The 27,242-nt window shown below is 49.6% G+C and overlaps 1 protein-coding gene and 1 long non-coding RNA gene across 3 annotated transcripts in view; one reads left to right on the forward strand and one right to left on the reverse strand.

Annotated features, from left to right (window-relative positions):
- Positions 1–15,534: 15,534 nt before the first annotated feature.
- Positions 15,535–24,651, forward strand: LOC308071875. The gene is made up of 3 exons (XR_013931352.1): positions 15,535–15,655; positions 17,002–18,720; positions 20,547–24,651. It is a non-coding gene; the product is annotated as an uncharacterized lncRNA (long non-coding RNA).
- Positions 24,437–27,242, reverse strand: part of BCL11A (BCL11 transcription factor A) — a 73,659-nt gene continuing 70,853 nt past the window's right edge. The window contains exon 4 of one of the 2 annotated variants that reach the window (XM_080407915.1): positions 24,437–24,935. In XM_080407915.1, the coding sequence (XP_080264041.1) occupies positions 24,844–24,935 (92 nt within the window). In that variant the 3' untranslated portion in view covers positions 24,437–24,843. The remainder of the gene's footprint in view (positions 24,936–27,242) is intronic. The other variant, XM_080407912.1, reaches the window with a different exon arrangement.

Consider the following 27,242-nt stretch of genomic DNA (forward strand, 5'->3'; position numbering starts at 1 on the left):
GGGAGAGGGCAGGTGGCGAAGGGGTGCTGAAGCAGGGGTGAGAGGTGACTGAGCTGTGCTCACGCTTTCCCCTGTGCGGCAGGAGACCATGACACTTCTCAGGCTGCATCTGAGCAGGGTTTGCTACCCTGCATAGCTTCCAACATCTCCCCACCACCCTACCCTCCATGCAAACATCCCCTGCAGCACCAATCTCCCTATCTCCAAGCGCAGAACCCAACTTTGCATGATTTTGAATAACATTTTTAATACCATCAAACCCGTACAACCATGAACACAGCAACCATGATGTGCTTCTGCCTCTGAACAGCGTCCACCTGATCACAACTCTGAATATGCACTAGACTTTTTTTTTTTTTTTTTGAAGTTGCATTTTCTGGGCATGCATTTACAAGACAAGGCACTTCGGAGCAGGCACCTATTGACTTGTTGGAGGGTTAGGAAATAAGCCAAGGGGCTAGCAGTGTGTTTTCTATTCATCTTACTTCATCTACAATTGCTCACGTCCTTTGATTCCTTCTTTAGAGAGCATTCGAGGCTTGTATAACATTGCTAGAAACCTGAAATCCTTTCTGCACATGAAAAAATGCAGCTGCTGGCCAGGCAGTTTTTCCTCCCATTTCCCTATCTGCACACCACAAACCATTTCTTGTGCAAAGTGCTTCCATGACTGTTCCTAACTCATCTTTGCAAATAAGAACGCCAATTAGTGTCCAGTACAATGATGATGTGTATGACTGTGAGGAAGAAAGCGAGAGAGGACAGCTGTCCCCTAGAAACTCGACTGAGATTACCTACTCATTAGTACCAGACCATCTAAACAGCCACCAGATGGTAACAACTTCCAGTCAATAATGTGACATGTTTTGCAATCACCAAATCCCTTTGTAAAAACAGGGCAGGACAAATCTTATCGCCTGAGCACTTGGGCAAACTGGTGAAGAGAGCCGGAGAGGCTTGGCAGCGGCTGCAGGCGGGGTTTGTCCGCACTTGTTCAGCCTGGTAGGGATGGGAGGGAGTCAGGCAAGCACTCACGGAGCTAAATCAGATCTGGGACTTTCAGACCTAACCGAGGACCTTACAATAATTCACATCCCTCCCCTCTCCTGCTGTGATATCCTCCACAGAAACATAAGCTTAGTGATGCTTTCCGCATTTTTGCGGAATATTCTCAGGTCTACAGGTGAATGTCATTACAGGCTGGATTTTGGTAAATCTAGAGCATTTCTCAACCTCAGTAAAATTGCTACAGATGCCCATCCTTCCACTGCACATATATCTAGCCCTATCCTACCTAGCCCCATGTTTATTAGTAATTCCAGCTGTAGGGAGGATCTAGACTAAGAAAGGCAACATCCAGCTGACGCAGAGGGTTGCGGTACAGCACGGCACTCTGTCCTACTCCCAGCTCCAGAATATTTCTCATCGTTGTGAATTCCACACAGGCTGGATGCTTTAAGCTCAATATCCTCCCTTCCCAGTGATGACAAGAATTGAAATAGATCACTTGAAAATTAATTGTTCAGAGCAAGCATTGCCTCCACGAAAAGCCCGGTAATACTGAAACCTCATTCTTACAGCAATTTGACATAAACAGAAGAGAAAGTTTCAGAAAAGCACCTGTGTCACATTTTGTTGGGTTTGGGGGTTTTTTTGTCCCCTCCTTTTTTGTCTAGGGCTAATTTCAGCATTTATGCCTCTCACCCATGCATTTTTGCAGGTTTTGAGTTCTGATTTTGTTGAACTCTCTGCACTTGCAGAGCTGGAGCAAAGCCCATTAAAGCCAGCAGAGAGACTTCCATCAACTTCAAGAAGTTTGTATCAGGACCTCGGTGCATAATCTTTATACAAATACAAATGGAGAGCTACTGGCGGAGGGCACAGCTATGTGAAGGTTCCCATCAGACCTCCAAGTCCACCCAAGCAAGACCTTTTGGAGAAAGGGAAACATCAGCTCTGGAGGGGGTTGTCCCAAACTGAGCTGCAGGGCATCAGGCTCAGATTAGCATAGGGACCGAAGCAAGATGTCCTCCAGCAAAACCCAGGTCTCACCTTGGTTAACTGCTACCAGTAATAGTGGTATCTCCCAATCAATGAGTTCCTTGGACATGGGACTGAATGATGCTTCATGTGCAAGGGGTTTGCACAGAGTAAAATGTAAATTTGCATTGCAAAAGTAAAAGGAGCATATAGTTCGCTACAGACTCAAACCAAACACGAGTTCCTAACTACTGACATCAAATCACCCCGTTAAAGAGACACTACCGCACTCCCCTGTCCCACACTGGTCTAATGAAAGCAGTAGCTGGGATCAGGACTGCCCACTTGACACATTTAATCAGGCAGAAGCATCTTTGTGCACCAGGACCCCTGTACAAGCTCCTCCTTTAAGGCTATAGGAGACCTCCAACAAGGCCTTCTACCATGCACAAAGTATCTTCAGGTAAAGGCAGTTTCTACCTGCTGGGCTAGGGGGAGATGGTCCTCCTTGCACTGCCCTTGCTTGCCCAGGAGGAAGAGGTGAATGCACATAGGAAGCCTAGAGGTGCTTTTCTCTTCCCACTGAAAACTGTAGGCAGCAGCGAAAAGAGCAGTGGGGCTGCTTTCTGCAAAGTGCTTCTCAAAAAAAAAAAATTTATCCTAGAGCTCTCCTCCAAAAAGGACATGAGAGCACAGGCAACCCATGGAAAGCAGACAAAACTTTGTATGCAGTGAGGCTTGAAATCACTAAGCCCATGGAGATGCTGCAAAAGAGTACAGAGAAACTTGTCAGAGGGCAGAGCCTTCAACTTGACTGATCCCCTCCCATGTGTACCTGGCTTTTAGCTTTACCCTTTAGAGCGAGCAGGTTTGGACCACTAAACCTCAGGCTGCATTTCGGGTCACACAGGCAGGGAGAGGAGCTCAAGGAAGGTCTAATTCTGGCCTCTTGGGAGCGCAGCAGGGAGCCCATCAGCTCTCCCTTGCAACACAAGCAGAGTTGCAACAGCCAGGACCCCTGCCTCATCCACGAAACAGCGTGTGCCAAACCTCGCTTACAGCAGCGCCTTAAAAAAAAAAAGACTATAAGTACTCATCTGAGACACAAAGAAGTTGCTTGACATAGTACGCAGCAGGGTGCAAGCATCCAATTCACTGCCGGTGTGAGAGCGCAAGCCCGGGTGCTGGAGGTAGAAATTGCACACACAAAAGAAACCAGAGGCAGGGTCATGTAACAGCCCTGGGGAAGCTGGGGCTGGGCCAGTGTCCCCCATGCAGGCTCTCAGCTCCGACAGGATTGGGATCTTGCCCCATAACTTCAGCTGCGGGTACCTCCTCACCCGTTGCAACACAAGGCAGCACTTATGCCAACGTGGCCCCATGAAAACTCATACCTCCAGACTTTCACACAGCAAACGATTGCTAGCCAAGCCATAAACCTCTTTAAAAAGCCATAGAGCTTCACAAAAGCCTTCTCTTAATAGATTATTTGCACCAGCCCTGCAGTTTCAGCAAGTGATATACTGTAATAAAACCCATTCTCATGCTATTTCAAAACTCCTCATCAACACTCGCCGCTGCCCTGCTAAGATTTTATTTGCCACATTACCCGAACAAGGAGGGTACGTTCCAGTTGCACAAAATGCAAACGGGGAGCCCTGGGCCATTTTACCACCCACGCAGTTAATTACACCTTCGACAGCCAGCGGAGGGTTGCGTGTAGAGGATCCAAGCCCTCCTGCAGCTAGCAGAGACATGAAGACCAGTTGGCACCGGGACGCACGTCCCACCAGAGCCCAGTATCACAAGCTAGGAGAGACACAAGTTAATTTCTACAGATCAAGTCTTCATAAGTCTTAATGGAATTCCTTTTTTTTTCCCCCTTGACTCCGAAGCCCACACACACACAGAGAGACTTTTTTTTTTTTTTTTTTTTGCTTAGGTCACCGACACGAGCTTGGCACATGAAATAAAGTTTTTAAGCTTTTAATATCAATGAGCTGAAGTGCACAAAGTTATTTCAAATTTTGACAAGAACTGTTCTCGTTATGACCAGGTTATAACGAGATAGTTATAACCAGGTTCTACAATCTGACCATTTATTCACCACATTCCTCTTCCCTTCCCGAGATGCTTCCAGATGAACTCTTTTCTTTTGCCAACCCTACCAAGCTTAAAGACAAAAGCAATGCTTGCCATAAAGAAAGGAAAATAAACATTGGCCTGCTACAAACTTATGTTTATGGCACTTCTAGGTCTGGGTTCAGCGGTCAGTTCCCTTCCACTCAAGCCTGCTTTCTCCAAGTCATTCCTGTCCCAATCATTCATCCCAATCTCTGAAAAATTATGGTTTGTGTTTTCTGTACAGAAATCTCATTCTAAAGGAAGGTCAGTACGCCTGCACAATTTTCTTAAACCATGAATGTGTAGGGCACAGAAGAGTTAAGAAAAATATAACCCTTCTGAATAAAGAAGAGCCTACTTTATTAGCTGCTAATAAATGGCTCTTAATACTGAAGATTTATTTCTAATAGTATGGGGGATACAGGCACACAAAAGCCCTTGGCAGCTCCGTCTTTTAGAAGAACTAGTGATGCAGTTGCGTTCCACATACAGAATATTGTACCCAAGGAAAGGAAAAGACAATATGAAGTTACCCTGAGCTTTTCCCTTGGCCGTGTGCCACTGCTTGCTGAGGTGCGTGTGTGCTTGCTGCCGTTGGGCTTGTCCTCTCTGGCAGAGGCTTGGGGAGTGGTGGGAAGACATGATAGGAGAAAACGTTGTCAGCTACCATAAGTCTATAATTGACTGACACAGCCACTTACCGAGCGTTACTGCTCTAAGAGGAGCGTTCAAGGTAAATTGGGTTACTTGGAGTAACCTAAACCCCAGGTTATTCACCGTGAAGATTTCCCCACGCTCTCTTCCCCCTGGCTGAGCTGAAGCTCCAGCGGGCAGTGCTCCAACCCAACGCGGTGCCCCATGCCATGGACACCCAGACTTGTGGGTTTGGGAGCAGCAGAAATGGGGACAAACTCATCCATGTGGGAAGAGACCTGCAGGTCCCACCAACAGCTGAGGAGCTCCACTGAGCCCTGTGGCCTCCAACCCTCCCAGCCAGGAGGGAAACCCAGACCCAGCACCCCAGGGCTGCCACCGCTTCCTCCAGGCATCACAAACCTTGCCAGCAGCAAACGACAGATCCTGCCTGGGTTATTTAACTTTATCCAAGCACTTCTGATGTAACTGACTCGGCACCTGAGTTCAGTGGAAAGGTACTGACCCACCTGCTGCCTTTGCATCAGCTCAGGGCTACCAGCAGTGCACACCATATTGGCCAGACAGACCCATTGTGGGACCCAGCATCACCCCAAAATCATTAGGAGAGGTGGCTACTGTGGATGCACACTGTTCTGTCCCAAAATCCCAGGCTCACCAATGCACCCTCACTGCCCGGTGCCTCCAGACACGTTGCCCAACACCAGGCACTTTGGGTGATGGATCTAGGTTGACCACACAGGTATTTTGAGAGCTGTATATCAGCACCTTAATTTCTAGGAAGCATCCCAAGAAACAGCGAGGGGAAAAAGATCATGGTCTTACAGACATCAGTGGGATATTTGTCATCATGGTTTTTACTCCTAGAGCTGATCCCCCCAAAAGGTGAGACAAGACAAGTACTTTAAGGCCCTCAAGCTTTATGTTTGATATACTTTTACTCCCAAACTAACAGGAAAATTGACTCTTCCTGGGCTGAAAATAGGCACCACAGCCTTTGCCAAAGCTAGTTCCATGGATTTGTACAAGCAGGCTCCCAGCACTGAAACCAACAGGTCCCCATCAGGCTACATCCATTGGTACTGAAGTTAAGGAAAGTTTTACCATGACCAGTCAGTTTTAGACTTTTCTTCATGCGTTACCACTCAACTAACAGGACCCTATATGGAGCAACATTTATTTTTTTATTTGATGTCTAGAAGCAGGCATTCATCTACTAGTTTAACCATCTAATTGCCAGCTTATCTTTTCAAATTTATGGTTCACCTCAAGTGAGATCAGCAGCCAAAATATTACTTCAGCTCCTGCAGTTCTGGTTAGGCATCCAGCTGAGCGCGATCAAGTTTGAGCAGAGAGATTGAAATACCCTACCTAACCAGATTTTTGATATGCTAAAAATAATCTACAATAAGCATGAATCTGAAGAAATCCAATGGAATGAACTCAGATTTCAATGCAATGTTTAATGAGGTTATAAAAAAAATCTTGGAAGAAAATTTCTTTCTGTGGGTAATTCCCCCAGCTCATCATAGCACCAAGAAACAGTAACTCATCCCAATTGGAGTTGAGACTCAGCCACAACGTTTTGAAATGGAATCAGATCTGTTCCTCTGTTATCATCCCCCCTTGAAGAAGGGTGATAAAATACGGGGGTTTGCTCTAACCCTACAGAGACCGGAGCAGAGGTAGCGTTCAGGCAGTTTTGCATCTCACCTCCCCTGTGAGAAGGGTGAAGCGTTTGTATGGGGAGTGATGGTCCTCAGCCACCGCTGAGCTGCCGCATGGACCGCTCTCTGGGCTATTGCATACGTGCTCCTGCCACATGTTAAAACTCAAGAAGTAATGCTTGCTCAGGCCTCTGGATGTCTTACTCCATCTTGGTACCACTTTACAGCCACCATAAATCAAGCAGTTCCCCCCCAACGCACACACACTTCCTTAACATTTTATAAACTGCAGAAAGTTGGAGTATTTTTTGGCCCAGCAGCCTACATATCCTATAATAAATGCCTCTCCTAACATTGCTTTATTTTTATCAATATTGCTAGACTTCTTAATGGGACTCTAAGCTCCTGACTAACAAAATATATTATCTGTCATAGTCTGTATTTATTTTTACTGCGAGGAACAATGATGCTCTATCATGACCAGCGTGAGGTAACAGAGGTCAGAGCCCATTAATTGAAAAACCACATGGGGTGACCGGCCGGTCCCACACCCCAATGGGTACCAGCACCCGGCCCACAGCCACCGCTTTTTTAGGGTCGCAACACAGCCCTGCAAGAGGGACTCAGGTAGGCGATGCCCTATTTCTCCCTGGTGGGAAACACCACCTAAAGGATATTACACAGCACATTACGGATGAGTTTTGGGGAAAGGCAAAAAAAAAAATTCTCCAGCCAGGGTAGCACAAGGTTGGCTTGCCTTCAGGAAACGCCTGGTTGTATGCAGCAGCTGTGGTGCGAGTAGTACAACAAATTCACTTACTGAATGACAACAGCTTTATTGGCAAGCCAATTCAATTAAAGCCACTGCAACCAACAAAGTCGCAGGCAGCGCTCGCCGCATAACGAATATGGAATCATGCCTATGTTTCCCCAAGTGCCCTCAGCCCTCCCTGTCCCTCTGCATGAGAGGGAAAGGGATGAATGAATTAGGCTCAGATGATGGTAATTAATGGCTTGGCTGTCAGAGAGGCATTTTGTCGGCCCAGCAGTTGAAAGCTCCATATTACAGATACAGTCCCAGCACTGCCCAGACAGGGCAACCCGCCCCCCGGAATGGTGGGAGCGGGAGGGGGGAGCTCCGCTGGTTTGCACTGACCAACGTTGCGTGGTACTGATAGGTAAATAATATGTTCATTTTTCATTTTCGCAAAACATATCCTTCGGGCTATGGTTATGGGAGCTCTGACATGAGCTTATTAAGAAAAAAGTATCCTTAATGCTGGGCTAAACACAAAACAAATATTCTTATAAAATATACATAGGAATTCATTTTAGCCTTTGGAAAAACAGATAAAACCTGGATGGGTTTTTTTGGAACACTAGAACTTTGCTTTCTAAGGCAACATTTCATTTGAGACCTCCCTCGCGCACACATACATGAGACAGATTTTCTACCATCACTGAAATTACCCGGGTTTCATTGTCTTCTGTGGCATGAAAAATAATTAATTGGTGCTGCCCAGCTACAATGGTGGAGGTATTGTCTGACCCAAAATTTCAGTAAAGGAAAAAAATCAAGCTTTAAGTCCTAAGCTCTCAAAATACCTTGAAAGGCTTCTCTCATTAACTCATTTATGAGTAAGAGGGATGTGGGGGGTACTGAAAGCTTCTGGGCAAAATCCTGTTATGCCAAAGCCACAGGGAGTTTCAGTGACCCAGTGGTGAGTGGCTGAGCCCATCACCCAGACCTGTGCACCCATCTCAAGCAAGCCAGCTCTGCTACCGGTGGGTGATACCCTACCTCTCCCCCTCGCTGTAAAAGGGGAACCAGATTTCTTTAATTCATTCATTAATTTCATTAATTTCAGGTTTAAGAAGAAACCATTTATAGATGCATTCTTGCTCTCCTTCCCCCATCCTCACTGCCAAAGACCCCATGCTAGCTCAGAGGGCAGAGTTAAACACAACCCTAAACCCCACGTCCCTTTTTAATGTGGAGGCAAATAGAATCCAAAGTAGCAACGAGGAAGCACAGGGTGTTCCTGAGCCTTTTTTGCAAGTTTTGCATTATGAAATAAAATCTCCTCTTTTCGGAGCACACCAGCGTAATTGCCTGGCTGCTTTCTGTGTCAAAGTGACCAATACTTTCTGCGCCTCTGGGAATGTAAAACTGAAGAAAGCATCACTCATTTGGACATTCATTATGTGACTCGTTATTGTACATTAAACATTTGTATCCTTAAAATAATGGCCTCGCTATTACCAGCCACAAGATTTCCACTTCTCAGTTTAGTTCAAAGGTGAGGGCACCAGTGAAGCTCCAGCGGGGTGACACCCAACACTTAGAGGACTGTACAGCAGTGGAAAATATTTCTGGTCTGTTTGTGTCCCAGAGAACACATGCCTTTTCATTTCCAGACAGCATTTCAATATTCATTAAGCGGTGGACTAATGGTACAATCCTTCATCACTCAAACAAGGACCGACGGCAGCGGCTCAGGGGCCGCAGGAGTCAAGGATGACGTTTACTAGATAAGTCTTGGTTTTGCGATCCTTGCTGCTGGAGTTACTCAAAAGCTGAAGCTAGGTGCCCCATGCCGGAGGCAGAGATGCAAGGGGAGGGGAAGGAGTAGGCCAAATAATTTCAAGATACCCTTATGTTTCCTCCAAGCCACCACCACCAACCTCCCTTTGGACCACCGCTGGGCAACGGCAGGACCACGGGGGCTGACCCCGGGCCACCCTGGCTGGGTGCGTAGCGGGACAGCCACCTAACAGTGCAAAGCCCCGCCGCCCTGGCGAGTGACTCACTGCCTGGAGATGCAGCTCTGCAGCACGCCTGCACCAGGCTGCAGCCGCCACCAGGCATTTTCAAACCAGTCCAGCCAGTTGTAGCATGGGTTTGCCAAAAAAATGACTACAGCTGACCTTTGCTGAGGTTTTCAGAGGGGAAAAAGGGGTTTCTGCGGGGGATAGACCAGAACTGTGGTGTCTTCAAGCACAAGGTGATACAACCCCGCACTGAGGGAGAGGGAGGGACCACAAAGACTGGTGGTGCTGGAGATGGACCCTTGTGTCTCAGACACCTGGGTTGAGCTCAGCACCGTGCAGACCCAGACACACACCTGGTGGCACTAAGTAAGCCTGCCCCACTGCTTCTGTGATAAGAAAAAAGGAAGAAAACATCCCCTGGGCTGGGTCTCCTTCCTGGAGCCAAGCCAAGGGAAGGGGTGAAGGGAATAAAAGGACCTGGGACCAGAGGAGCTGCTCATCCACCCCAGTTACAGGGAGGATGAGCTGTGAGGGGCCCCCAGCTCCAGTTCTCCTGCCCACCTCCCTCCAGCCCCAGCCCATCGCTTGTGGAACTGCAGGGGGAGGCCATTTCAACGGCAGAACCAAATGATTTGACATAATCTGATCTCCAGTCATCACATTTGCTTCTGCAAGGTCCCCCTGCCACTTCCCCAAGGTAAATAGGAATTAGCCCGTGGTGGTTTCATCCCTGACTCACCAGCAAGGGAAATGCTAGTTGTGGGGCAGAGCTGCTCATCGGAGAGGTTGAATATTCCTTCCCTTTCAGCACTTATAAGAGATGCTGATGTCCCCAAGCAATGTAGTCTGATGCCTTATTATTTTAGCAGTGATTAGGGACCTCTGATCAACTTCAAGCCACAAGATAAACCCACCAGATACCTCAAGTCTTCTGTCCACCATGGGACTAAAATACAGCCCTTCCCGAAAGCATGAATTGTCAGGCACAGGGAAGAAAAGTAGTATTTCTGCCAGGATAATGGGGCAATACATCTTGCAATTAACACGCCGCCACAGACCACACCTCCAGAGGTATGTCTTCCAAAAAGCACTAATACACAATCCTGCACACTCGTAATACCCAATGTATTTCTTTTACACAGATGAAGGGCTAAACTAATCCCACAGTGCCAGGGACTACAGAGGCTTTCCAAAAATCTAATGCATAGTCCATGCTAAGCTTTCCCCTCTGGCAAACGTGGGAGGAAGATGGTGTGACATAATATATAATGCAGATGCCACACCACGGGCACGGGGAGATCCTCAAGAGATAACGTGTATTTGCAAAGAACTACAATCTTAAAGAGCAGTAGCAGCATATGGGAACCACTCACCTGCCCCACGGAGAGCAGATTCCCAGGAACAGACAGTCCTCCCCCCAGGAGCAACCCCGGGTGGTCATGTAGACGAGATGCCACCGAAGGCTCAGCGTTGCACATGAGTGAAGTTCAATAGGAAGCACCTTGGAAAAGCTTCCAGGCTCTGTAAGCCAGGCAAGGACATCCTCTCTTTTCCACCAAAGCAATGCAACTTCACTTTGCCATAACTGGAGCGCCCTGGGCACCTGTGGTAAGCTGGCACTCCTAAGCACAGGCCTTGCACAGCCCCAGAGGTTTTCTCAGCCCAGAGATGTGTCATAGTGAACCAGCCAAATGCAACTGAAGACCAGAGGCATTGCCTCCCAAGGCCAGGCAAACAAAGCCAGGTCAGGTGCAAGCAGGAGGCTGTGGTGGCCAGAGCAGAGCCCCGGTGAAGGCTGACACGGCAGTGCTGGCACCCAGCACAGGGACCCCCACGCGCTCACAGCTCACCCAGTGCAGAGGACCCTTGGAGACATCCAGAGAACATCAAGGCGAGCCCAAAAGCACACAAGCCTCTCACCGCAGGAGCACAACCTGCTGCTTCTCATTCCAAGCTCAGCTCCAGCCCTTTGCTCTTGAGCTTGCTGTTAGCCCATGCTTTATCAGCTACCTCGTATTGCTCTGTAACCAGGAACAGCTGGAGGAGAAGTGGGCTGGGTGCGCCCACCTGTGTGGGGAGCATGGCCACAGCTGAAGGCAATTCCCATCTCTAGCCAAGCAGGGTAGCCTCGAATGCTTTCTGAGCAGCACAAGAGGGTTAGTGGGGCAGTTTTCTGAGTCCTGTAGGATGCAGCCTTGTCTCCTTCATCCTCTCTATCTCCGTCCCCATCTCCTAGCTGCTCCTGCCTGGGCTCCCTGGATGGCACCATGCCTGGGGCTGCTAGTGGGGCCTGTGACCTGCAGCCTGCCTCGGTCAGACCCTATGGGACAGTGCTCCATAAGCAAAGCACCTCGGCTCATCCCCCATCATGCCTCAACTCCAGTCTCAGTGACAGTCTCCTAACGGAGATAGCATGTTCCAGCATCCCTCCTACCCAAGTTTCTCAATTAAAATCATTCAATGGTCATTGTGTTTGGGGGATGCTAACTCTCTTTTTTGTGCTGAAGGTGACTGCAGCATCAACACAACGGTCTTTGTCTTCATACCCAGTAGAAACCTGCGTGTGGCTTTGCTTTGCAAACCATGGACTGGAGTCAAGCGGTGGGCAGGATGGACTCTTTCAATCCGGAATTTACATCGTGTCCACCAAACACTTTTTTTTTTAAACGATTAGCACTGATTTTTCTGATAAATCGTCTGGCCATGTGTCATGGGGACATAACCTGGCGCATGTGAACCAGTGCATCAAAGCGAAGGGTGTATGCGAACCGCCAGTGCGTTGGGAGCTGTGATGTGTTACGCGCTCACCGGGAGCGGCGCGGTACTGCGCATCGCTGCCCTGCCTCTTGTGCAACCTCCAGCTTTCAACAGCACAAGATTTCAGTGGAAGGTCACCGATAAGCCCTCATCTTTGTTGAAAGAGATTTGCCCTGACTTCAGTTAAGGGACAGGGGTCACCCTGCACAGTCTGGGGGGGGCTTTTCTTCATCCTCCCCGCTCTTGGCTTGCGGGTGGCTCCCCGTGCCCATCCGCAGCCCACAGACCCAGCATGTAATTATATATTAACTAAACATCCTCTCTTCTTCTAGAAAAGAAAATACACAATTACGTATGGCTTAATCAGAGCTTAAAGGGATTCAGGGTCCAGGACTCTGAAATTATAGGAAGTATTTATAAGAGGTATTTGCTAAACTAAAACTCCCTGGCCCTTTAGCAACCCCGAAAAGAGAGGGAGAAAAAACGCGCAGGACAAAAAGTCATGCTGAGGAAAAGTTCATTTTTTTCCATTGGACCCCTGCGTGTGCCAGGTTATCCCTTAACGTAAAGCCTCCTGCCCTTTTACGTGCATGCTGTGGGTAAGGAGGGAGCAGCTTGCCGTGCTCGCCCTGGTTTGGCAGGGGGCTGGTTTCCGAGGGGCCGATGGTTAACCATCGCGGGCTGGGTGTCCACGGGGCAGAGCCGAAATACCCTAGTAATTAACTATAAGTTAATCATACTTACTGCGGCTCTGTTGTTCCAACATTCTCAGACAAAGGCTAAATTCAAGAAAACTTAAAAAGAAACAGATCTTCAGAGCTGATTTATTGGTAACGCAATTAGGGTGCGGGAGAGAATCTAATTACCAAGTACTCTCACTTCTCCCCCCTCCAGCTGATTTAAAGAGGAAGCTCTTGGTGTAATAACTACTTTCTGGTTTACTTTACTTCTTAGCACGGCAGTTGTTGAAACAGCTTCAGTGTTTTCTCAGCTGCATTTTTATGTCAATACTAAGAATGGGATGAAATGGTTCGGACATGTCAAAGAAGGGGAAAAAAAAAGAAAAGAAAAAAGTGATTGAGGCACTAACATGAAAAAACACCCCCAAAAATATTTCAGAGGAGCTAAAAATGCACCTGAGGCTGCAATGTGATTGAGGAGAGGCCAGAAGAACAGGTCATGCATGTGGCTGTCCCTCTGCTTCCCAGAAGCACACGTAGGAAAGCGCTGATGGAGTGCCAGGACGGTTTGCCCTCGGGTCTATCCTGTGCAGATACATAATTACGATGGGAACCAGTGGCACAAAACTTCGCGTTTAGCCCGGCTTGGTGGTAGGAAAGTTTTTATCTGCAGCAGACGGAGTACCAGGGGTGTAGCTGGGCTTGGCTTTGGGTGGGCGACAGCCAGGCTGTACACCCGGCACTAGCAGAGCTGGAGCCGCAGTGATTAACACACGTGAAGTACTAACAGTAACATGAACGCAAAGCATCTCCTGCATGCAAGCGGCTGCTCAGCTGCAGAACCTCACGGCCACCCCAAAGTCCCGCAGCAAGGACCTCGACCCGCGCAATGGCATCTCCAACCATAGCAAAACCTCTTGCAATTCAGTGCGTCCATCTTTAATTACTGCTTATTATTTATCTCTCAGTGAGCCTTGGAGCTTCAAGTCTTGAAAGACTTAGATGTGTGTTACAAAAATATGCAGCAGCTTCATTCCTCTCATTCTGTTATTTTTATTATTCCAAGTACGGCAATAGCTATGTAAGCGTGAGTTGATTCCCATCGCTAATGCACCCCATGAGGAGGGAGGAAATCGGGGTGCCTCAGAGGCTCCCAGCTGGGAGCAAAGGCATTGACCTCTTTGGAGATGGCGAGTGGTTTTGTGAGGGGACAGTGGGGAGAAGGGCAGGAGGAATGCTGAGCAGAGGTGCAGGGCAGGATGCAGACAATTGCTAAATGTGCGTCTCCGGCAGCCCGAACCCTTCCTTGCTCGTGTGCTGGGCAAAGGCAGAGCAGCAGAGCCTGACATTGCTTGCAGGGAAACAAAAAGGAGACGATGGGGGGCGGGGGGAACCAACATGCAAGAAGACACCTTAAAAGCATTCCCACAGCCCTTTGCCAATCCACCTAAATCCTGACCTGGAAGAAAACACCCCACCTTGTCCCAGGCTCCGGTGAGTCATGCCGAAACCTGCCGAGCAGAGCAGGGAGAAGGGCCCCGGCCACGGGGGCTCCCAGGCACCAGCAGAGATCATCCCCTTCCCAGCTGCACCTCCCTGTCTGGGGAGAATTCACCTCCACCTGCTCACTGCAGTGCAAGAAACAACATTAAAATTTACACCAAAAAAAAAAATAAAAAAATTTCACAGTATCAAGTATTTCCAGGAGTCAGACTAATTTTTGAGGCTGCTCTTCCTGCCTCGTTAAATCCACCCCAGTGTGACCCAGTGAGAGGTTCAGTCTCATCCTTTAAAGCAGGTACGCATGGAAGTAGAACACTGGGGTGGCCCTGGTCAGCAAAGAGCTCTGCTGCTCCAGCCCAGGACCAGGGACTGTCAGCACAGGTGAAAAATCAGATCTCACATCGTCCTCATGGCAAGATGTAAGGGAGGTGAGAGGAGAAGCACCTCTGGAAAGACAGCTGGCCCCGAGCAGGACCCCCATCACACTCTTCGAAAGGAAAAGTAAAAAACCAACCATGTGCCTAGAAATACCTTCACGGTGGCTAGACATGCCCAGGAGCCCTCACCCCCTGACCCACAGCAGTCGGCACGGGGCTGGGAAGGAGCACCCGGAGCCGGGTATGAGCCAGCCGCTTGCACTGCCTGTAAATCAATAACTTACTGTTTCTCAATTTATTATCCAAACCACTTCAAGCACACAGAGCAAGTACGCTCCAGCTTCATGCATCCCCGCAGCAGCTCCCAAGGAGCCACTGTCAAGCCCGACCAGGACCCATCTCTGGAGTGATGGTGAGCCACATACTGGGCATCGCACCATCCCAGAGCAAACCCTGCCTCCGCAGCCCTTCCAGAGCATCCCCAGTGACGGACAAGCCCAGCCTTTTGCTGGTGCTAATCCTGGGGCCTTTTGAGGCTTCAGTGGTGCAAACATCAGTGTGCCAGGGGCACGTGCAAGACAAATACACCACCTGCTCCCAAAAGCTGAAGATTTTCCTGGATTAAAGATGGAGGCTGGATTTAGGGCCTCGCATTCCCAACCTCTGCAACGCAGGCAGAAAGAGAGGCTGAGTTTTTTGGTTGTTGGTTCGTTAGGCATCTTTAAAGCAAGGTGCTGTGTGATATTAAATGCTATTTCCAAATGCCACTAGAACCAGGCATGGACCTGCATTTAATCTCCCGAGAAGGTTTTACAATCACTTCCATAACTTGCTCACGGTCAAGGTTTTGCTTTCTGACACATCGCCCCTTATCTCAGCCTGGCTGCAGGAGAGCGAATCTGGAGTGGGATGCAGAAATACGTTTGTTACTATCTACGCCATAATTGCAGACCACAAGGAAGAACATCCTTCCTCATTTTGCAGCTAAAAAGCTACGAAACCACAACTGCCTTCCCGACAGCGATAGTGGCCAGCCGCGGAGGAGCGGGAGCGGGAGGATATCCCCTGCGCAGATGTTTGCCCCTGCCACCCACGCCGTGGTTTTGCAGAGAGAAGCTGGGGGACCTGATAAAGCATCCAGGTCAGAAGGATTTACGAGGGTCCTATTCCTAAACTGAGAGGAGGGGGAGTTTGAGGGGGTGCACAGCGAGCCGGGACACAGCATGGAAAAAGCCAGCATGCCTGACCAAGAGATTATCACCAGGGTCTGGCCATGCTATATCGTCCTGATATTTACTCTCTGTCCGCCCACAAAGTTCACTTTGGAAACAAGTGCAATTCCCCTCTGCCCCTGCAGCCAGGCAGCTTTTGGCCAGGCATGTGCATACGATGCTCCAGGTGCTCCTGTGTGGGATCCAGGAGAGAACAGGAGGGGAGGAAACACTCATAAAATGCCTTTTTGTGGATACCTGCAGGAGGATTACCACGGCCTTATGGCCTGCTGTATCAGGAAAGGTTGGTTGGTTGGTTGAACAGGTGTTTAATCCTACGTGCACCAAGCGCTGAGCCCCCCTCGGTGGTGCCTGGCTGGCACAGCCCCCCACCAGGAATCTGCTGAGCTGCAGCCCCATAAATACTTCCAGTCTAACTAACCTATGGCCCCGGACAGCTGCCTAGCCGGTCCACTAACCCTGTTACCTGCTAAATTTATGATTCCTGAACAAGATAAAAGAAGGGTATAGTGGATTTATTTTCTTTTTAAAAGAAAACTCAAAGCAAGGAGTCTGTATTTCTAAAGGTCCGGCCAGCCCAGCACCTGACAGCAGGCATCACCTACCACTATTTTATGGTCTTTGCCGGCTGTGTGCATCTGTGCAGCTTTAAAAATAAGTTATATTCATTGTAAACAGTGGTTTGGAAACAAATAAGCATTCGATTGCCAGAAAGGAGATAAGGGAGGCAGCTGTGGGATGAGAAACAGGTTTCCATGGGTGGCTCATGCCCGGTTCAACCTCAGCCATTGCGGTCCAGCTGGAGACCAAGGTTTTCCCCAGCCGAATAACCCACCCTCAGCAAAAGCCCATTATTTTGTGCCCCAAACCCAGGGCAGCAGCCACGGTGTGTGGACAGAGCCTGACCCCAAAGCTGAGCTGCAGGGCTGGGTCTAGAGCCAGTGGCCCCCGTCCCATCCCAGCTTTCATCTCTGTAATTGGGAAGATGCTCTACAGCTTCGCAAAACAAATACTCTCATCTCTGGGTTTCAAATTAATGTATTTACTTGGTCTCTCTGTTTCACCCAACCCTTGACCTCCACGCATTGCACAGGAGAGCAGTATAACGCCCACCTGAAGAGCAATTTTCAGGGCTGGGGCTTTGCTTTATTTTCTGCATTTGAAAAGACAATTCCAGCCGCAGGTGGCTGAACCAGGCCTTTTGTCTTGAAGGATGCAAATTACGGGTACTGAGTTTTCTTTGTCTTTCGAACAGGTCTTGACCTTTCAACCCTAAAGCTGGATGGAGAGCGGACCAAACACTTGGAGGCTCCCTCCCTTCCATCCCAGCTGTCCCCACCTTGTGTGCCAAGTCCTTCTCCTGGCTTGAGACTTTAACCTCCAGCATCTGACAAACAGTGAGGGCGAAAGCAACAGCAGTGATTACACAGTCTTCCAACTTCAGTGGGGAAAAAAAATATAATAATTTTAAAAGAGTCACGAAACAAGAAAAGGCCAGAAAAATCAAACCCGGCAGATACGGTGAAGCCTCAAACTGGTCCCAGCATGAACAAGTGCCTCAAGCCAGGCAACCAAAAGCCCCAGGCTCCCCTCACCAGACTGTACGCTCTCTATGACCCATAACGCTGTCGGCAGCACCACGGCAGCCCAGCCGCCCCCAGAAGGAGCTGCAATGCCAAGGGCGAGACGCGGGTTGCCCAGAAAGTCAATAAACTCAGATGGGCTCTCACCGAGCGCTTCTCCTCGATCCACAGGGCACCAGCGTCAGCACTGAGCTGCCAGCCAGGGATGCACGGGGACACAGCCAGCTGCTCTGGACGGGCAACAAACTCCAGGGCATGTTCAGACCCCATTTTACAGCTTTAGAAACCCACCATGATGCTGCCGGCTTTAGCCACAGTCTCCCTATCCAAACCCAGTGCGAACACACGCTCTCCTGCCCACAATAAGCACCAGCTACTTTCCAACACCCAAACCACCACTCAGAATCCTCCACTCTGCCTTCACCAGCTTCTTCACAGCCTGACTTTTTTTTTTTTAAGTATACAGCACAAAAAAACCACACACAGGCCAACTTCAGAGATATTCCCTCTAGAAAAATTAAATACTCATAATGCTTTTTTAAAGTGAATTGGGCCCCTTAATTTGCATCTTATAATAAGGATGTTATCGTACTGGTTTATGGCTCAGCTCTTTAGTTTCTATCTCTCAGGGGTTAGATTTCCCCTCATGAGTTCAATAGATGTCTGTGAACTAATGTAATTTTTTAAAAGGCTTTTCTTCTGTATTAACATTACAACCTTTATGAGTTAAAGGTTTTACTTGCCAAAGTGCGGGGCGTGTTGGCGTTCGAGAGCCAGGCACTGTACTTGCCAGCACAGCCGCGAAGGATGCTGCAACCAGGGGTTAATCCTGGGCAGCGGGTGGAAACCTTCCTCACCTCCTCATACCGAGCCGAGCTCTCCAGCGTACTCCAGCTCTTACATTTAGCTTAATTATAAAACATTGTCACTTGAATATTAAAATAATGTTTAATACACAGAAGGGAATAAGCCAGTCCAGAAAAATGCATAATTTCCCTGTGCCTGCCCTGCTAGTTGCATGCAATGAGCTCTTTTCTCTTCCCCTCTTTCTCCTGGCTGCCTCTTACAGCAATGCTGGGAATACACTTCCAAGAGCCTTTAAAAAGCATTTAAAGGCCAAGGAGGTTTCACCCATCCCCACACATTCCAGGGTGCCCATTCTCTGATGCCCTCACCCTCAGGAGGCAGAGCAGGGCCAGGGTGGGATTCTTCCTCCTGTTCCCTTCCAGCCCTGCATCCATACGGCAGCACCGGGGTCTCCAGGAGAGGAAAACAGCAACGACTTGACTAAATCCCAGAGGACGTTTTTAAACTTGCCCAAATTAGGGCCCAGGGGCGGATGCTCGGTGTTTCAAAACAGCCGGTCTCCGAGGTGCTCAAACACGCTGCAGGTAAGAGCGATGTCGAAAATGCCAGCCCCTGCTTTAATATACCCTGGGATCATTCATCACCTCCACACCTTATTTTATATTGCCAGGATCTACTTTAAATAAGCTTGTTTCTTTCCCCTCCCCTTTAATCACTACAGCTGCAGAAGGTGCTATCTCTTCAGCAGGGGAGGCGGGGGAAGCAGAGAAAAACAGTTAAAAGGGGATTTTAGGCAGCAAAATCCAACAGGAGCAGCTGGGTGCGAAACAGCTCCCCAAGTGCTGTTGTTCCCTGAAGCTTCTGAATGGAAAAGCCGAACCCCAGGGGAGCACAGGGAAGAGGTCTGTTGGAAGGAGAAAGGAGAATGTAAAAAAAAAACCAAAAAAACCTGTTTTATCCCTACACAGTACTTGGGGTGCAGCATGTTTGGGGAGAGCGGGACAGGCAGAGCCCATGCTGCCCACCAGCGGGGGCGGGGGGGGGGGGGTGTCTGGAGATGAGCTGTGGGACAAGGGCTGCCAGGGGACAACCTCAGCCCATGGGAAGGGGGACTGGAGCCACCGGGCTCTGCTCACCGATGCAAGGCTGTAAGAGGTCGTCAGGGAAAGGACAGACACTCACGAATTAAAAAATAAATAAAGGTTTATTTAGGGCTCCATCCTCCACTCCCTGCCTGAAGCATCCCAGGTTTGCAAGGGCACAGCTATTTAGAGGGATCCGGCACCCCCGTAGGCACTACGAGCTCCGCTACAGGTATTCAAGAAGCAAGTTCACAGCCCCATTCTCTGCTCCTGCAGCTGTGCTTCACCAGAGGCCCTTGGCCACCAGCACCTTCACCCAGCCTCTTGGGAAGGACGGGGTACAGACCCAGCGAGACCCGACAGAGAGGGTTAAGCCGCCTGCGGATGCTCTGCTCTGCGCTTACCACCTGGAGCAGCTTTGCTCGCAACTGGGAAGCGTTAAAGCTTTAGCGTGAGCTGGTGCAGGTGGTACAGCTCTTGGCTGCAGGCTCTTCCATGCACTGGTCTGGACAGGCTCAGGGGATCTTCTGCCAGCCCATAGGAACTGGTGGCGAGAGGCCACCTCTGGCCGAGGGGACCCTGGCACTGGGGCCAGCCCCTCATCAGCTCCATGGGGTTGTGCAGGGGGCTTATTGCTCCATCTAGACCTTCTCATAGAAGAAAAACTCATCTTGCCTGGGCATCTGAGGAGGTTAAGCTTAGCAACAACCATGCTGGGGGAAGAGGGAAGGTCCAAGGGAATTGCCTTTTTCATGCCATTTAAATTAAGATGTTGTAAAACAGGAAAATAACTTGAAAGGCAGTAGCCCTGTTTTATTAATAGCAAGTATTTATTAGCCTCCTTGATTTACAGTATGTTTCTGAAAGTCATCAGTCCATCACATTCTTCAGCACGGGGGCTGAGTTGTTTTGCTTGGTCAACACAATATGGAATATAGATCTGAATATGAGAAGCCAAATACAACCTTCAATTTGCATGCACATATCCCACCAATGGGAGGCCCGTAAATGAATCCTGTATAGCCCTTAGACACATGCATTTGCAGACACTGGGGGAGAGGTGGGAGCTTCTATACATCGCCACTGAAAACCCAGAGGGTCATGGAAATCGCTAGGGAAGAGCCATCAGGACTAGAGCAACCTCGGAAAGCATCGCGGCATGCACGCCCCAGCCACCAAAAGAGGTGGAAATCCACGTCCTGCTCTTGCTTCTGGGTCTTGACAGGAAAAGTTACCTGTCCAGGAGCCTGGCCAGCCACCTCACTGCAGGATTTGATGCTCACACAGCACAGACACCTCCACCCACCCATTATCATCCTTATTTCCAGATTTCTCCCCTGTCCAGCTGGCCACAGCACTCCTGCCCATGGCCGCAGCACGCCAGCCACCCCTGCCCACGGGAACCACCACCGAGCCAGCATTTCCCGGGGAACCCTTCGTGCTCATTACGGGAGGCCAGACAAAATTAAATTGGGGCCCACTGGTTCTACCATCTGAACTTCATCACTGCTAAAGACGCAATAAAAGTAATAGCAACAACGAACAAGCCTCTACCAGATGTGTAACTCTATCCAGTGAGATTCAGGAATAAGGGCCATATTTGGGGTTTGGCTTTTCTGTCGTGGTCCTCCCCCCAACCCCAACTTTCATTGGGAATAATTGATTATTTGGACCCCTGTAGATGGCAAATGTTAAGAGGGTGACTTCTAGGGGGAGAGGAGGTTCAGGGGCTGTTGGAATGGAGGGGCAGCAAGAATGTATTGACTTGAAGCAGATACAACGTACAACCCAATGGCGATGCCTCATCACATCTGAAATGGGAAAACTTGAGTAGGGGGAAGGGGAGAATTAAAAAAAAAAAAGCAAATGAGTACCACTTTTATTCTGGGGGGGGATGGGGGGTGTTCAGCTCAGTCCTCAATAATAATTTATAGTAGGATCACATGAAATATCATACCAGAGCAGGGAGCCCTGGAAAGGCAGCGTTGTTTAACAGGTCCACCTTGCCATCAAAAAATCTGCAGGTAAAGGCTCACCCCAGGTTTCACCAGCATCCAGACAGCTCCACCACACACAGCAAAAGAAGAAGTGAGATGCAAAACAAAAGTACAGGGTAAACAGCATAGCTGAAAAAATAACCTCCAGCAGCCCAAGGATGCTGGTGCTTCCCTCCACGTTCACAGTCACATTGCCATCCCATCAGCGCCACGATGCTCCTGAGCCCACTGCTGCTGCTGACCCCACAGCTCGCTCAGCAGGAGCTGACACCAAGCTGAGGTTGAAACGAAACATGGGGGGGAAGGGTTGCTTGAAATCTCATTCACAGGGGTTTAGATCTGTTTTCAGATCCCTTCTGGAGCGAGCTTTCTCATCTTGTACAAGCCCACAGTACAAATGCATCATGAATCCAAAATATATATTATTTTGAAAGCAAACTTTAAGTCAGACTTAACACAAGACTTGACCTCTGCTGCACTTCAGTGTCATGAAAGTGTGCTTAGAAATAAAATACAGCACAGTCAAATGGCCTTCAAGTTTGAAGCAGCTTTTTAAACTCAAAAAAAATCAAAGCTAAGCTAGCTAATTCCCAGGTATCTTGCTCATCTCAGCCCCCTGGACCAGGAAAGAGAGCACTTTAGTTGATTAAAAACTCCAAAATTTACGGAGCTTTGGTTTTTTCATAAAGCCCAAACGTACTTCATTTTTTAACCACGATGTGTAGACTCACACCTTGGGAACATGCTAAAATACAAAACCCCTAGGAATATTGCCCCTCTTGCATCAAAACCAGAGCAATCTCCAGCTTGGAGGCTAACAGGTTTCCAACTCTCTCCTCACAGGAAAGCCTTGACTCCTGTTAATTGGCAGAAACTCATTAAGCCGCTGTAATGCAATGGCTGACGATCCTCTGCACACCCAGATACAGCAAAGGGCTTTGCAGCAGCTAAGTCCTGGCCAGACAAAAAAAAAAAAAAAAAAAAAAAAAAAAAAAAAAAAGGATCCCAAGAATAACCCTAAGGAATGCACAGAGTGCTCCGGGTCACACGTGGCAGTGGAAAGCCTTGTGGCTCCACCAAGGCCTCACGCTGGGGCTGCCCTGTTGCCTTGCAAGCGCCACAGTAGAGCAGACCCCAGAGCAGGATCAGGCCTTGCAGCAAGGGAGAGGAGCCCCCAGCACCCACAAGAGGCTCCCAGCACAGTCAGTACATGTATTTGTAACTTTAAGGCAACACAAATTCCACAGATGTTTTAAAGTCCTAAGCGTTGGGGGGATTAACACCTGCATTAAAAAATATACATCTTAAGGATTATTTCACTTTACCTTCAATGCTTCAGGAAAGGACAGGTATAATGTCTCCTCTCTGCACTTGGCAAAGTACATTTAGCTGTCACTGCCTTATTTTCTACTTTTCCTGGGAGAAACACCTGTCTGGCACTGGTCACTGGAGGAGAGCCAGACCTGAGCTAGAGAAAGCCGAGCACATCCCACTTGTTCCACATGGCAGAGCATCCAAAGTACAACAGGCTACCCCAGAAGCCATCCACCCACTGAGCTTTACTTGTGCTTAGGCAAAGTAAGGGTACAGACATCCCCCAAGGCTGGCCACGACACCAAAAAACCCCCACAGAGCAGCCTCCCAGCTGCCCTTTATTGTAAGCATTACAGGCCTCTGTAGATACGTACCAGGTGATGCCTGGTTTGCAATTTGAAGGAGAGAGCTGAGCAACCCCCTTTGCAATTACTAACTCGGTTAGCCCTGAGCTGATGGGGCTGATTAATGCAATAAGATTCACCTGTCCATGGCTCAACCCCCCCTCAGAAGCAGACACACAGGTGGCAGCACAGGTGGGGATAGGAAGAATTTTTTAAAACATCTCCAATGATTAAAAAAACAGGCTTAGGGTGCAGCCAGCTTTGGGGTAGCTGGACCTCAAAGACCAAATTGCCTTAAAAAAGGCAGCAAAGAGCTCTCCTTGAGTCAACCTGTGCCCATGCACCAAGTTCCCCCAGGCTCCCAGCCTGACACTACAGTGTGTGGAGGTGCCTCTGCCGCCTGCCCCAACCCAGCCCCTTGCTGAGCTTTAAGGTACAAAAGTGTCTGTGCTTGTGCTATGTCCTGGCTGACAGGAGAACTACAGCCTGGGATTTCAAAAAGCAAAAGAGCAACCACAACCCATGGCAAAGGCAACATCACTTCCCCTACGGCCATTCCACCAGGAAAGAGTCGCCCTGGCTGGGTGTCTCGCTTGGATTTAAGAAAGGAGGCGAGTAAACCTAGGAGTGGGACTGAAGCTGGTACATGAAGCAGGTAAATCAGCTGGCCCCTGCCCCACAACTCGGCTCCGTCCCACTGCGACCGGCACGCTGGGTCAGCACCTCTCTCGCTACCCAGCTGGCTTCTGTCACCAAACAAGGTCCATTCCCGCTCACCGGCACAGGCACGAGTAGCTACAGCCTATAAATCCCACCGGAGACAGCACAAAAGCATGCGCTTAACCCATCTTCCCTTCAGCAAAGCGCTTGGGCCCCACACCAGCAAGCTCCTTGGGCGAGGCCTCCACTCCCAGTAAGGGATGGAGTGTCACTGGCAAGCAGGAAGGCTGAGCCAGGGCTGGAGCACTCCGTGGGAGACACTGGGATGCCAACCCGATGCAGCTCCCCCTGGTCCCCCAGCTCGGGGCACGGCTCTGCATCCCCTGGTACTGACGGCATCTCCACAGCAAGGCTGTCACCCCTCCTGAAACCCACCAGCTGGCGTCGGTTCTCCTTGGACAGACACTAAGGGACATTAGGGACCCCACCGGCCCCAAAAGTACACAGTTTAACAGCAGAAATGTAACACGACAGCCGGCATTCATCAAGAGAAGGCAGGCGATGGAGGAGGGCTGGGAGACCCCCCCACTTCAGCATCACCACACACCAACAGGGGCTCGCCGTGACCTGGGGTGCCGCAGCCGTAAGCCCGACGCCTGGTCCAGCTCTGCGGGAAACACCAGCCCTGCGGGGCCGCGCAGCCCCTCGCGCAGGCGCCAGCCCTGGCTTTCTCTTTGTAAACTCAGCACTTGGATTTTCTGCAGCCGATATGGTAATACAGAGTCATACCAGCCGCCTGGCCCTTGTTAGCATTAAAAATTAAAGACAGAGCAAACAAAACCTAAAGCTCCAACATTTATTATGGCAATTTCCCACCCACCCACAGACCTACACTGTTTTGTTTTATTTTTAATTCGTCACATCAGATATGCCTTCTGAGAAATGGCAAGTCATGGAGATAACCAGCAGGCCGGGTTGTCCACGAGAGCAAGACAGTCTTTTCCGTGGGGAAAGGAGCCAGTTGAAGCCATCAATAAGCCCTTGACCTTGGTGGGTGGGTTTGCTTTTGTTTGTTTGTTTTTAGAAAATAAAAAAAGAAGAGAGAAAAAAACAAAAAAACAACCCCAAAGAAGTGTGTACTCTATTACAAAATATAAATACGATAGTCTTGCAGGCAGGAGGAGCCCGGGGAGCGCTGCCTTCAGCGGGTGACTTCTCAGGCTCTCCCAGGGACGCGGCAAGCCAGCAGGACAGAGGCCACCTCCGGACGCCGAGACGCTGCCGGCCGCTCGCCCCAGCTTCACCTCCTTTCAGAATTTAAGTGCTCTTGAACTTCCATCCGAAAACTGCCAGACGTCCGGGGCTCCCTGGGCGCTGCGCCAGCTGGGGGGGTACGCCGAACCTACAGAGAGCATGGGGACAGAGGAGAGAACAGGTGTGACATGGCCCACGGTGTGACTTATTCTCTTATTTTACTTTTTTTTTTTTTGGTCTTGTTTTTCTTTAACAACTAGGACACCCAACTGTCACAAAGGGATACGGCAGGACGGAGCCCTTCCTTCTCTCAGGCCACACTCGCGTGTCCAGCATCGTTTGGCACGGCACCATGCAGGAACCACAGGGATCATTTAGGAGGAAAAACCTCCAGGCACTACTGAGAAACCAGGGCTGTGCCAGGAGCTCTGTTTGGGCAAAGACTGAGCCGGCCTGTCTGAAAATTTCCTCCTATTCTTTTCCAAAACCTCAATGGCTTCCCCCAGCACCCACGATGCACCCAGGTGCCAAAGACCCTCTTAAAGCCATCGGTACTGTCAATACGCCGCACGGCAGGTGGCTCACGGAGGATGTTCTCCAACTCATCACACGTTGGATATGACACGGCATGCAATGCACGCTGCGGCAGCAAAGCTCAGGCTGCAAAGCCCCAGCCCATGCCCAGCGAAGCAGGTGGGCGACTGCCATCAACTCCAGCAGCACGGGATGGGGCCCAGCTCCGCTCACACAGAGAACGAAAGCGGCTGCGAGCCCCTGCTTGAGGCCGAGCCCCAAGCCCCCGCCACCCCAAACGGCAGGCTAAGGGCCACAGTGCAGGCAGCGGTGGCGAGGCTGGCACGTTGTCAGCACACCCCTCAAAATCCACCTCTGCATCCCGACCAGGGAGCCAGTTTCTATGGAAATTGCCTCATTAATACTTAAGAGAGTGGTTGAAGGGCTCTGCGTGAGCTGCCATCAAGACTAAATAAGCAGCTCCTGGCCCAGCTCTTCACTGGGTGTCCTCCTTCCCCGCCCGGGCAGGCTGCTGCTGCTGCCGCCTGAGCCCAGTGCCTTCCGGGCTGACGCCAAAGCTGGCTGAGACTTTCAACGGAGCCAAGAACACCGCAGCCATCCCAGCTACAAGCCATACCAGCACAACACGGCTACGAACTGTATGTCCCACCGAGGGGCACAAAAACCGGCGGCCCCCCCATGCCTCCTGCCCCACAGTGGGGGGGCATCCCACACCTGGATCCCTGTGGCTAGTCTGAACCCAGCAGCCGAGCATCAGGGCTCGAGGAGCAGCGGCTCTCCGGCAACTCTGGCAAAGAGCCCTCCGAGCAGCATCACTCTCCCAGTCAACACTACGATTTGCCCATGCATCCACCAAAAAATGGTTTTCAACTCTTACAGGAGGAAAAAAAAGAGAGGGAAGGCGCTAAAAGAGCTGCTGGTACCTCTTTTTCTTTTTTGTACAAACTCTGCACTTAGATAAACCCCAAAACTGTATCTCATCAGATACGCCAAAGCCTCCTGAATGTCAAGCAAAGACATGGTATCACTTATTCCCATATTTATCTCAGCCCTTAGAAACATAATAAATACGAAACATCTGTAGTCTAAATTCTGGATACTGTTTCAGCGCCTTCATTACATTAATCATTCAATTTGGAGGAGATTAAATACTAACAGCAAAGGGGTCTGTGCCATAAAAACACGTGTTCCTCCTCGAAAGTTGATGGGGTTTGAGATTTGAACGATAAAGACACCGTTACCCAAATATCGCTCTTATTTACAGACATCTTTTTGCACAGACAGAAAAAGGAAGGTTTCTACAGAGCGCGGGTCACGCATGCGCGGGGTGCCAAAGCATCTCGAGAGCACATGATGGGGCCTTTAGACATCCACCCCCCAACCCAACAAACTTCAGCGGGTTTATCACGCCATTAACTCATTGCCACTGGCAGAAAAACATCACGTTAAAGAATTCTGCTGTGGTGTTGATGTGACAGCACGTTGTCATTCACAAGCTACGCTCTCGCCGGCCAGCCAGTGCTCTCTCCTACAGCAGGAGCTGCTTCTTGTGAAGCTCCTCCAAACCACGGCCCCAGCCCCGCGTGCACGGTTGCAGGGCAATGCAGCGCCCAGAGGGCTCGTTTAGCTCCTGAAAGCTATAAAATTCATCTTTCTGAGACCTGTAAATCAAATGCATCGCTGTGCAATTTAAAAAAAAAAATAATACTGAATTGCTGTATGCTTTCCACCTCTTAATTTTGTAGCAGTGCATGGAGCCCAGATCTGCCTAGAGATGCCTGTATATACACCTGCATATACGGTTACTTCACATGTAAAACATAGTATAGAGAAAGGTAGTGGAACGACGCCCGCCGTAGGATAGACACCGGTTATAGCGCCCGCTCCAAAAGACAGCCAGGCAATGCTCAACTCTGGGCAG

The sequence above is a fragment of the Falco punctatus genome (genome assembly GCF_963210335.1).
Source record: "Falco punctatus genome assembly, chromosome: 12".
Lineage (NCBI taxonomy): Eukaryota > Metazoa > Chordata > Aves > Falconiformes > Falconidae > Falco > Falco punctatus.